This window comes from Cuculus canorus, chromosome 2 (assembly GCF_017976375.1).
Source record: "Cuculus canorus isolate bCucCan1 chromosome 2, bCucCan1.pri, whole genome shotgun sequence".
Classification (NCBI taxonomy): Eukaryota; Metazoa; Chordata; class Aves; order Cuculiformes; family Cuculidae; genus Cuculus; species Cuculus canorus.
In genome coordinates this window covers 137,362,952-137,376,225 of record NC_071402.1, presented here as the reverse complement: position 1 = coordinate 137,376,225, position 13,274 = coordinate 137,362,952, and the positions used below count along the sequence as shown (strand labels likewise).

The 13,274-nt window shown below is 35.1% G+C and overlaps 1 protein-coding gene across 1 annotated transcript in view; it reads left to right on the top strand.

The window, feature by feature from the left end:
• ZNF804B (zinc finger protein 804B) overlaps window positions 1–13,274 on the top strand; it is a 228,009-nt gene that overhangs the window by 194,860 nt on the left and 19,875 nt on the right. Inside the window, 1 exon segment of the mRNA XM_054060574.1 lies at window positions 1,459–1,602. Coding sequence (XP_053916549.1) covers window positions 1,459–1,602 — 144 coding nt within the window.

The following is a 13,274-nucleotide window of genomic DNA, read 5'->3' as shown; positions in this document are numbered from 1 at the left end:
GGCTTCCCTCCACGCTTGTGTGGTCCCTGAAGCAATGCTGGGCAGTGTGATGTGCAAGAAGCAGGATGTCCCAGATGTGCAGTGTGTCCTGGGTTTGGTGTACTCAGAGTTTATCACACCAAGAGTGATGAAAGAAGATGTAGACAGCAGACAGCACTGACTGCATAGCATGGAAAGCCTGGTGGTAGAAAGTACTCATTTCACAACTATGTCAGTGGTTGTGGTCTGTGTTGGGTGGGTGACAGTTACCTTCATTTCTTTTGATGCATAAAATAATACAGTAAATAATGAATTACTGCAATCCCTGGCAATATATTACATACACTCAATTAATACAAATTTGTCAACACACATATAAAATTAATTGCTTTTACCAACATTTTTAATGTTTTCCATGTCAGGAGTTTGCTTTTTAAGCTCTTAACTTAAAACATTTAATGAAGTATTGTAATAATGTCTATATAATGAAGGCCTTGTAAAAGAAATAAAATTGTCAAAGCCTGCTGCCAATTTTTAATATCAAACTCCTTGTTTAAGTGCATTATTTGGACCTAGGTAACTTTTAGCTCCTATGTCTTAAATTTTTCTTTTACCTAATATTAAATGTTGGAATTAAAGTTTTTGACTCTCCAGAGCACCCATTTGAGTTATTAGCACCACTGAGTCATTTGAGTTCTCGTCCACTCTTTGAGGTGTGGAGGCGGACTATGTAGAAACTAATTGAGTTTTCCTTGTTTTCAGCTGTGTTTGCCTGAGCCCAGACGGGACCTATTTCTCTTGTCAGTGGTTGTGGTCTGTGTTGGGTGGGTGACAGTTACCTTCAGTGCAGGTGGGCTGGATGGCATGTCCCCTCGTGCTGATATGGGAGAGGGACAGAATAGCACAGAAAAGGCTCCTGCTGAGGTGGCTCTGCTCCAGGGAAACCTCAGCCACAGCCAGCTGCTGCCTGGGCCCACTGAATATTTCATAGGAAGTAGAAAGCAGAACACAAAAAAAAATCTGCCTTAGTATTAGACTAAATTTAGTTTCTTCCTTCTGAGCAACAATACCTGAAAGAACAGACACATGTTGGTACAAACTGTGACAGTGCTGTAACAGTTAACAGACTAACCCTGCATCAGTCCACCTGGTGGCTTATGTCTTCTTTACTGCTCAGCTCTCCTGCCCAGGAGCTAGGCAGTGTCTTGACAGTACCCCTCTAAATCCTGTTCCTCTCTATTTTTCTTGCTACAGTGCCTGTAACAAGTAGTAAGAATGATTATTCAATAAATACAACTATTTTATTAAAACCAACTTAAGATCCCAACCTCCTTACTGTGTACTTCAATACTGGGGTGGAGCCTGCTGATCAAGCAGTCCTAGTCAGTCTAGTGTTTTTAATCGGGATGAAAAAAAAGCTGCTGAAGCAAGAGCTTACAATTTATACCAAAGTGTCTTCCTTTGCTTCTGCTTTTGCAGGACTATGCTGAGAAGGAGAAAGCTGCAGCCAAGGCTCTGGAGGATGTGAAGGCTAATTTCTACTGTGAACTATGTGACAAGCAGTACCACAAACACCAGGAATTTGACAACCACATCAATTCTTACGACCACGCTCACAAGCAGGTAAACCTGAAAAATGTTTGTGAATGTTACAGTAGTCCATCTTCTTTCCACATTGATTTTTGGAAGCTTCTAAATTCGCTGAGGTAGAAGACAATTTAATGTTTTAGAATTTTGACTTCAACATGCTGTTTATCATTAAAATAAAATGTAAAATATTCATTGTTTTAATATCAACTGCAATTTTTTTAAGCCACTTTGACTGAAAGGTCGAAGCCTATATTTTGTAGATAGGTGCTTCATACCAATATTCTCACTGAATTTGAGGTATTTAAATGTGTAATTACTTATAAACTAGGGACAGAAGAAGGACCACTTCCTCAAATATTCAGGTCCATCTTTTGGATGCAGAAGGCATATGACCATGCTGTTTCAAGCTGTTCATGGTGTTTCAAGGGCAGAAAAGTAGTTGGTTGGGGTTTTGTTTTGTTTTTTTTTCTTGAAAAAGCATATGTGAACTTAAAATCTGTGTCACATAATTTTTCTCAGGGTGGAATATATTTTGCATGCCAAACACAATGTAAAATAACAGCTACTTTTGAACAGCAAGGTATTGGATTCTTGGGAAAACATCATAGGTGCTAATTGTTTGTCATTGGATTTGTATCAACTTTATCATATCTATATATGGTAGGTCTATCCTACCCATCCTTCTACCTACTGATTATACCTATTATCCTTCTATGTATGCTTTCTACATACCTGTTTTCCTCAAATTTAAGTGAAACCCATATTTCAATTGGCATTATGGAAAGAAAGTGCAATTAATTCACAAAAACTGTTCAAAATTGAAGAAAATGGTTTGAAAATTTTGGGAATGAGTATTTCTGAACCTCTGGTGAACAGATCATATGTACCTTTTTCTGTTGTCTTTCTACATGCATTACACAGTTCAAGTACTCACGTATTGTGTGCATTCAAGTTGCCAAGGTATTAGTGTCTTCTGGGTGATCACACTTTTGGGTGCATGGGGGTCAGGAGCTACCTTACAAAGACATGAATCATTTAGAAGCTGCCGATATTTCTGACAGAGGACTAGAATTAATAAATGTTGTGTAAAACAAACAGTATTAGAGGCAAAACTCCTCACTCCCAGTGCAAGCAATCTTATTGTCTTTTACTTTATTATAGAAGACGTAAATCAACCCAGAATTTTTGTGAGCGTTTATCACAACATTGCATTAACAAACTGCCTAGCATCTGCCCATCCATCATGCTGAACCATTCTGCTGAATTCACGCATCCCGGAGTCAGCTATCCGTGGGTATTAATGGGACTCTTTTGGCCCATCATTGCCAGAGCTAGATTCATTTAATGTATTTATGTATTAAATAAAAAGCAATTCCTCACATCACTATTCCTTGACTTAATCCATAAAAATAGTTACAATAATACAAAACAAATGTTTTTCCACATCCTAGACGTCTGACTCTAATCCCTATAAATCCTCATTTGGTGCACAAAGAATTTTTTTCACCCTTCAGCTGTCTTTTCTGCTTGTCAGCAATGCATCTGAACTCAAATGGATCTCTTTGTGCCCTTCTATTTTCACACCTCTCCTGCAAACAACATTGTATGCAAAATAAAACAGCCTGCTTGATACACCGTCTATGATCGGGCTGTGGGGCAGGGAAGGTTTTGGCAGCTTTCTGTTATGAAAGGGAATGTTTAAGCAATAAAACCCTTTTTAATTTTTAGGTAAATTTACTGCTTTAATAGCTGCCGGACAGTACTGGGAACCAAGAGTCTGCATGGAAATACACTACAGATACAGAATATCAACTGGCAGTACAACCCATCCTGCCCTTTCAGATGTAGTTCAGAAGCTCAGTTAGTACAAGATTAGCTAGCTGCCCTCCTGATGTGACACAGTAGTTCAGTCTCTTCTCCCCTCACACTTCTTGACTGCTCAGCCAAGGCTGGGAACAGCATTAGTTTGCCTTTAGGAACAGCATGGATATGCCCTTTTTCTCTGACTTTTATAGCTGGTCACAGAAGAGCCTTTATTCTTCTTGATTTTATCAGAGTAATCTTCAAAGAAAACAAGTTAATTCATGTTTTCCTGTGACTTTAGTTAGCTTATTTTCAAAATATTAGTTCTGGGAGGCATAGTAGCCACCAGAAAAGCTTCTTTCTGCTAAGGTATGTTTTCTATTTCCCAGCAGAATTTTGAGGGTACCTTTAGTCATCTGGATGAATATGTTCTAAGCATCATTTTTCTAATGGAGACTAAATTAAAATGAGTGGAACATCTTAATAGCAATACAGTGTAGTCCTCCCATGTGATTTCCCGTTTAAATGCTACTACTTTGAAATTTGTATTAAAGTAGCAATGCTGTTTAGAGAAGATACAAAGGCAGAAAAAAAGGATATTGCACTGACTACTTCATTATAGTCTTTTGCTTCTCTTCCAGAGGAAAAAGATTTCATTCAAAGAATTATGACTCTAATCTCCCAATATTATGGTTTTATAAAATTAATTTTGTAATTCATTACTTATCTATGATTTCAACCAGTTGTTAAAGGAGAAAGTACTGTCTTGGACCTTGCAGTGTCCTATCAGCCATTGCCTTCCCTGTCCTTAGAGAGCTGCAAAATGTTATGATGAATATCTGGCCTTGTTCGCATAACTGGTCTTTCTGCTGTGTTAGGTTGTTCTAAAGCATTACACTTTGACAGCATTATTCCTCTCTCTCTGCATGCTATATACATTCATACCCATATATATAGAAATACTACGAATGTAGGTGTACATGTACACACACAGATGCATACAAAGAAAACTTTGACAGAACATCAAAGATCTCCCCTGCCTATATCTTCGTTATTATGACTTATATTTTTTTGAGTAATATTGTCTAAATATGAAGCAGCTCTTATTTCTTTGGTTGCCTTGACAGCATTGGTTTTAATTAATGTTGCCAACTCTGTAATAATTTTTCATTGATATTACCTGTTGTTGGAAATTAATTTCTTTCAGTGCAAGGCTGTATAAAATGAACTCAGAAAATCTGTTTGAGTGAAGGGCTATGCTCCTATCCGGCTTTACATGAGCTCTCTGTTGTTAAGCCTGATACTTAGCAAGGCTGGGGCATGAGTGTGGGTGACTTTCTTGGGAGCACCTAGTCTTTCAGCACAGTACAGCCGTTTGCATACATGTCTCATTGGCCCAGCACATAGCAGCTAACCTGCTTCAAATCAATAGCTTTTTTTTTATTACATTTTTCATTTGCTATGGAATCTATGACTTTATAAAGTCCTGGGCAACAATCATGGGTAATAGTACATTTGATAAACCTGCAGTATCTCTCATCAAGCATCAAGGTGGATGATGATTGCTATCACTGGCTCACCATGTTCTCTGCAAAAAAAAAAGTTAACTGCATCAGAACTGATTACTTTGGCTCCGTGAAAACTATCTGAACACTGGAAAGGATAAGAGTCCTGGTGTGAATTCATTCAAAAGTGGTTAGGATATAGATAATCAGTATAGGCTACTGCCTGAAAATGTTATATATGTGGATGTATGTTACATGCTAAGCTGCAGATAATAAGGAAGTTTAGATTTTTTAACAGTGTTGTTAAGTCACATGCATCTATAAAAAGAAGACGAACTTGAGCAGAGATGTCTATTTGGTTAACATTATTAAATGGAATCTTTTAAATCCTCCAGGTCATGCATTCATCTATTCAGTTAATGTTGAAGTTGTTAGAGCTTTTAATTTTTGTATAAATAATCTTTAGAAATCGGCAAGGCTTTTATATGTCAGCACAGGAGAAAATCGCAGATCTGTTCCACATACTGCAATATAATAATTGTGATGATGATAATAATAATAATAGAAATAAGTAGCAAAGAAAATCAACACTGTATTGCCATCTTGGGGTTTCTGATGACAAAACAGGTCTTTTAGTAATATTGTCAAAATTTAGTGATACAGTTAAATACATCACAGTCTCTCATGTGGAGAAAAAAAATCTAAATTTTAGTGTTCTTGAAGCAGACAGCACTGTATCAGTAGGTGAACAGAACCTTGGGTATATTTTTTTGCATGAAAGTCTAATTTAGTGTGTACAGCTGTAGGCACTTGCTGTTAAGCCTTTCTGGTACTTGTGGATTTAAAATCTAATTCAGGCAGAGATTTAGCTCCTGTTAAACATCAAAGCCAGCAAATATGCTTACATCGTAGCTAGCACTGCTTCTACTAGCTAGAAAATGCACAGATAAGTGAACATAGAGAAAGCTCGATTTCTTTGCATTGGATCATTGGCTGTTAAGAAGGGCCTGCTTTATTGGGCAAGTTTTTGCATTTGAGGTTTATGCTCTGTGGCCTCCTCAGAAAGTAACCTGAATGGCAAAAGACCTCAGTTAGTGAGTGGTGCTCTCTGCAGCCATCAGCATTCTTCTCCTGTAACCTCACAAAAATCACCTTGTTTTGGTCCTTGTTAAGAAATACATACATACTTCTAATAATTTTTTTGCATTCATCACATCTTTAGTAAGAAAGCCAGAACCAGATCTCTATTAAAGATAAAAGAAAAGGATTCAAGCAAAAGAAGCAATAATATAATGTTAGATTCCCTTAAACAGCTGGTTTATAAACGGACTTGAAGTGATAAAGGAATTTTGTATGTGAGGTAGTTATTGTCCTCTTGGTTTTAGGTACTAATAAATTGCTACGCTCAAAAGCAGCTATCACACACAGAAATTGTTATCTGTGTGCAATTTGGAGAGTGTGAAATTAGGCCCAGTCCCGAAAATAATTTTGAACATTTTAAAATGTATGCCTATAAGCAGGCTCACAAAACCAAATGAAAACATAAGATGAAGGATGCTCAGATATTTTGCAAGATTGGGGTCTCATAGATGGAGGGGTTTTAGTTATTGTTTATTTTTTCCATCTTCAGAACAGTTAACATAAGCATTTCTAGTCAGATTAAATGTCTCTGACACATAAATAAAAATGCTGAAAATATGATTCAATATGTTCGACAGTTTCCTATATTTTTCCAGAATTTGTTCTTCAAATTAGTTAGGCAAATAACTTCAGGCAAATCTCATACCATTTTATGTTTTAACTATCACCTTTAGACAATTATTTAGAATGGTCGTCTGTGCCTGTATACCCTTTGTCAGACACTTCTGTTTCCTCACAGTATTTATTTTCTCTTGAATTGTCAGGAGTTTGATGCTGGGGAATTCTTAACTGTTATTTTACTCATTATTCTACATTACAGATACTGATTCAATTTTCCTTGTTCTTTCTTTTTGAGTACATCATTCTTTTCCCTTGGAAAGAGTATTCTCTTTATGTTTCTGGCATAGATCTTGTTTCCTTTCATGTGAAAACCAAAGCTAAAATAAAGAATTCGTTTCTATAGTCTATTCTATCGTTTCTGTATCTTTTTGCCTTAAAGACACACTGTTCTCTTGCTCAATCTAAAAACAGTGATTTTCTTATTGTTGCTTTTGCTTATGCCATTCATTATATTCCCTAATTTCTGTTCTACTTTCCCACTTTCTTCGGTTTTCATCATACGTTGATTTTGCAGTGTGTGTTCTTGTTCATACTCCCAAAAATTATTTCCACTCTGACTGTAGCTGTACCCAAAGAGCTGGTTTTCGATAATATCTTGCTGAATGGTTTTCATTTTCTTACACCGCCTTTCCCATAGTTAACCTTAAAAGTTCTTCTCACTTTCGGAGTTTGTTTCTGTGAATTAACTGCTTTTACTCATCCTCCTTGTTCCTAAATTAATTTTGATAGCAAACTACCTTGCGCCATAGCTTCCACTCGATTGGTAGATACAGAATTAGCTGTGATGCTTATAATTAAGGTTTCCAAACATTTTTTATTGTAAGACAAAGGTTTCTGTGTCTCTCAGAGACTGGGCTGAAATTTTCTGCTGCTCTTGGAGGCTGGGCCAAAGTTTTCTTTCTGGAACTCCAAGCTTTATTAAATTACAGTAAAAAGACATTGTATTTGCAAAATCAAGAATAAGGAAGTGATAAGGCACCAGAATCAATATAGCTTGGACAATAATCTGATACTTTTATGTATCTACTCTTTAATAAAATCTTTAAGCGTAGGCTGCGTGTTGTTTTCCCTAAGGAGAACTCCCTGACTTACTTCTGAAGATGGACTGTACTTGAGGAATTAATCCATTTTGTGCAGAGAATGAAGCTGTTGGCTGCAAAAGAACTGGTGATATGAAATGACTGATATGCAGGAGGAAAAGAAATGAGTTTACGAAATAATTATGGGAATAGGTGTAATGGACAGAGAGAAACAGAAATTGCAAAACCAGAAAGGCATGGAACTATCACTCTGAAATTAGAAGACAATGAAAGGTGTGTGCAAGAAAAAGGTAGAAAAAAGTTACAAGAGGATGGACCTGGACAAATAATTCAAAAATAAGGGGGATAAAACACAGGAGGAGACTGTTAATGTCAGCCACTTGGAGCCACCAATGTCTAAACCATCCCACTTGAAGCTGAGGAACTGAATGAATTAGTCATGGGCTGTAAGAAAATGACATCTCACAGTTCTGACTCTGGTAACAAGAATACCACAGATATTACATTGGCACGAAGTGTTGTACTGAAAATATTACAAAGGATTTACACAACATAAAAAATAGCAGGGGGTTGAAAAAAATCCAAACAATGAAATGTATAATGCTGTTGCTGATATACAATTCCATCTGCTACCATTGATAGATAATATAGGATGAAAATACTCCATCTTCTTAGCCTGAATGCTTCTTTCTGTTATTTAGAAATAAATTAATCCTGGCATTCTAGAAGTACATTTGTATCACAGCTGCTGAATTTCAGAATACCTGCAATCCAGCATCTTTGAAATGCTGAAGTAAATAGTTTAGTGAAACCAACAACCAGGTTGTGGGACATTACAGAAACTCATGTAAATACAGCTGATATAAAGCAATACACGGTGACATCAGTATTTAAGCAAAGAAGTAGCGTACAACATATGAGCAAAAGCAGGATGTAAATAAGATGATAATTCTGTGGCATCACTGTACTAAGAACATTTATTTTACCATTTTGAAATGATCTTAAAGGGAATGCTTAGCTTATAATATCCTGCAATGTGTTCTTAAATATTATGAAAAGAAGTTTGTATTTACAGCTATGCTACACAGAAATGCTTCAACTGCACACTACAGCAAGTGCATGTAGTAGAGTAGCTCTGGAGCAGCAGAAGCAACATTATCAAATACCACTGAGCACACTCCAGTGATTAGGTATCACCTGAGGCAACAGATGCCAAAGAAATGTCACCAGAAACAATTGTTTATTTCAAACTTACAAATCGGTGCAGGTCAATGGGCCTTACTAAGAACTGCTGAATCTGCTGACCTACCAGTGCTTTGCTACTTTCTTATTACTCAGTGATAAAGTAAATAAATTAGCAGTATCCATCCGTTTTTTAAGTTTCAAGTTGCTTAGAATAATGAGAATCCTTTCATCATTAGCCCTCAAAAAAAAATGTGCAAATAATGCAGAACTTCTTTTAAATTTAATGTCTTGATAAGCTAAATTGTTAAATGCTAGATGCTATGGAATTACACTTGGTGTTCTTTAGAATGAATGCTAATTAACATGTAAATTAGCAATTTAACCCTCTTTAAATTAGAAAAAATCCCATGGGACACCTAATTTCATAGTTGTTAATGATGGTCCAATCACTGTAAGATATTTCATTATATAAGGAATTACAAAAGTATATTATCAGATTTTCCTATTTAAGACATAGTAGTAACCCAAATGTCAGTTTAAGGAAGCGTTCTTCATCAATGCCTGTGTTATTGTCCTTTCCATTGTTCTCAGAGGGTATAGATTTTAATTATCAAAGTTTTACAACTGATTTTTCCAGCAGGAGGAATAGTTGATGCAGTGCTATGGATAGGCAAGAAATCTGAAGGATTAGATTTGTAAAAAAAATATGAGGCAAACCACAGACAAATACAAAATTCTGCCCCAATATATCAGTTTAGGGTTTAGTTTGGTACAATAATTCCCCACCAAGAATATGAAGAAACATATTCCTATTTAGTTATATTTAGATAAACAGTGTGATAAATCTGGTTGAAACTCAGCATCTCTGGTTCAAATAATTTTCTATTATTTCACATTTTGCTTCCCTTTCAAATATAGATAATGAAAACAAATTAATTAAAACATTCTGTTATGATTGATTTAGCATGGCAATTACAATGTAAATTCAAAAAATTTTAAAGAAAAAAGTCTTTCTGAAACATTCCATTCAAATAAAAAGTGATTTTGAGCAGCTGTGCTTCTTTTTAATGCTGTGTAAACGGGAAGGATTAAAATCAACATATTCCTCTTTGGTACTCAGTTCTCAAATGATAATATATGCTGTAGATAGGATATTAGTTAAGAAAATATGGGATACCTAAATATTTATGTTTAAATTTTTATTCCTATTTTCAGTTAGCCTTTAGCGCAGTAAGACTGGAGTTGTACATGTATTGTTTAATCAACAAGATAAAGTATACCAGGCATTGCTGTTTTCTTTTGAAATGTGTGTATTCAGATTTCTTTTCCACTTTTTAAAAGCAGTGATAAGGACAGAAGAAGAAGGCTATACAGTATGTTTTCTACCTACTTCTGTATAAAATGTTACTAGTCATATAAAAATGTCTTTTCACCATGAACTAATAAGAACTGGACAAAACTGAACACAGATGTACATTATATTTCTCATGCTAGCTCCAAATGACTAGAAAATATTAGATAATGTTGCTTATAGGCCACATATTTCGGACTTCTATTTTTATCTTTCTTGTTAAATCAGTAGATCTGGAATAAGCGGTGTCATCTCAAGGGTCAGGCTCTACAAATCTTGTTTCAAATAATAGAGTGACAGGGACAAAGCACTGCCAGACGCTATGATTGTCTTTGATTACTATCTGTTCACAAGTACTTTAATTCCTGTATGTAGAATGACTTCTAGAATAAGGTGCTATTCAGCCAGATTGAGAAAGGTGTTTGGTTACAGTACATCTGTACATATCTTACCTAGAGCAGTTCTGTGCCATACACAGCGTTTTTTGAAACACTGGGCAATTAGCTTTGCTAGCAAAATGTTGTGCCCTCAAATGTTCACGGAAAAATTATACTTCTGTTGTCTTCTGCATAACTTTTGAGTAGTGCCCTCTTGCTTATATCTTTCCATCCTGTGGAAAAGTAATAGTTCTTTTAGTCCCGCCGGCATCCACAAAGTATATCTGGCTCTATGAACATCTGTCTGGAATCTGCATCTATTACAGTTCTGTTCCCTTTTTATGGTTTGCACTTTCCATGCAGTAATTAATGTGAAAAAAATGTAGCCAAGTAATTCATTCCTTTGGAGCTTTAAAGTCATGCTAATCAACTATTTGAGGGAATGTACAGTGTGCCTTATATGTCTTTAAGGGGCATTTGTAGCAGAAGTAAATATTTAAAAGCAAAACAGAAACTTACCTGTGCCTCACCAGGACAGCAATAAAAATGGTGAGATTAGTAATTTATTATCCTTACTTATTTAAAAGCATTAATTAGCATCTGTTAACATGTCTGTATAGGAAAAATAAAGGAGGTAACCCAGACTAATTACCATTTCACAGCTTTTGGAATTTCATAATCATTAGGCTCCACTAGGAGCCGTTAAGGAGATGAGGGCCCTTTAAGCACCTTCTCAGATTAAATTGTAAGGGAATATCTAGAGAGAGGTAGATGACATTCATGTGAACACTAAACAAATACATTGTCACAGGTGATGGGACAGTAAAACCCAAATATTTCCTGTACCAAAAAAAAAAAAAAAATGTCAACTAAACACCATTATACTGGGAAATGATATTTTAGAGTAGAATGATTTGTTAGGAATGTGAGAAGATGAAACCCATTTTTCATTTGAAAAGTTTACCTCGCTTATTTTCAGTCAGTTCGTAAGGTTTAATATATTTTGCTTCAACAGTGTTAGTTTAGAAAAATAATTTTAAGAAATCATTATAATGTATTTAAAATACTTTTAAAGTATTAACTGAAACATATGCAGACATTATATTTACTATTCTTCAGATAAAGAAATTATGGGAATTACAACTTTGAGGAGTTATGCTTCATTGTTATTTAGATGCATTGACATCAAGTCACTTGGAAGCCCTTGAAATTTTCATTGTTTTAATAAGTTTTCAAAAATTTACTCCTCCCAGTAAGACTAAAAAGTAAAAAAATCACAGAGGTCAAAATTTCCTGCAAACCAGAAATTCTGGTTCTTTAAACAAGTGCTGTAAGGATAGAGGAATTGATGGAACCCCCCAGAAGCCCTGCAGGACACTATGCTTGTAGTTAGCATTTCTCTGCTTGTCTTCAGCCCTTAGCGTGATGATAGATTCTTAGCACTGCTTCCCTCAAAACAGACAGTTAAATACTGATGTTTAAAAGTGCAAATGCAGTCACATTTCATTGCTCTGTATTTACGTTTTCCATTTAGAATCTCTGGGATTCAGCAAGGCACTAAATCATATCCAGAAAAGCAGTATAACCTATTTCTTGTATTATGAAGCTGCCTTGGATTTTTTTTTAAATAAGGATCTGTGACTATCAAATCATAATTAGCTGAGAAATTATTGGGTAAAGTAATATCATGTTTAGGGGTATAAAAATAGAATTTAATTAAATCATATAGTTACCAATATTTGTATACAAAAATATTGCCTAAAAAGTGCAATGTAATTTTTAACTTTTAAAAGGAACCCAGAATATTCAGATTAACCTCATCTTGTTCTTTACCTCAAAGTAAAGTTCAGTCTTCTCAGCAGCTCCTAATGACCATCTTTTATGAGTTCTACATTACTTTTGTGTTGTTTGATTCAGGGTTGCACAAAACGTTCAGTTCATTGACACAATGATTCTCAATAACCTCTGTCAGATTCTGATTTCCTTCCCATTTTGCTACTTAACACAGCACAATGTCCCTTTTCTTGGTTAAAAAAAAATAAGAAAATTGAAAATAATCATAAATTGGACCAGTATACATGCAAAGCATCAAGTCATAGCCTAATAAATATGAACAGAGAGTATGAGAAAAGTGTACAATAATTGTCATAGAAATTTTCTGTTATTTCTAGGAGGAGAATACAATTTTTTATATAATTGCTTATTTATTTTTTTTCACAAGTAATTTCTATTTTCTTTCTAATAAGTAAGTTAATAATACTTGGAAAAATAATGGAATTTTTTTTTCAGAAATTAAAATTATAACATATGATTGAGTTGTTCTACTTCTCCTTGTCTCCAGAATAAATTAAAGTATTGTTTAACTCACCTAGTCCAAAGAATATAAAGTCACTATCACCGTACTGTTTCTCTGTTGGTGCATATTTTAAGAGAGGATTGTTGTTTCATCTGAGTATATGAATTCACAATATTTCCTTTTTTGAGAGGAAATTATTAAAATTCACAGGTATAGAAAATTATGGATTACTAGAATAAGAAACCACATATAAATAAAAGATCAACTTCAAATTTTACAGGAATAATAGTTTCCTGGGAGGGAGCTGTAAATGTGCTTAAAAGGTTGTTTGTGTCAAGTGACAAGCAGAGCATTTGAGAAGTGACAACGTATTTCAGAAGCAGTGAA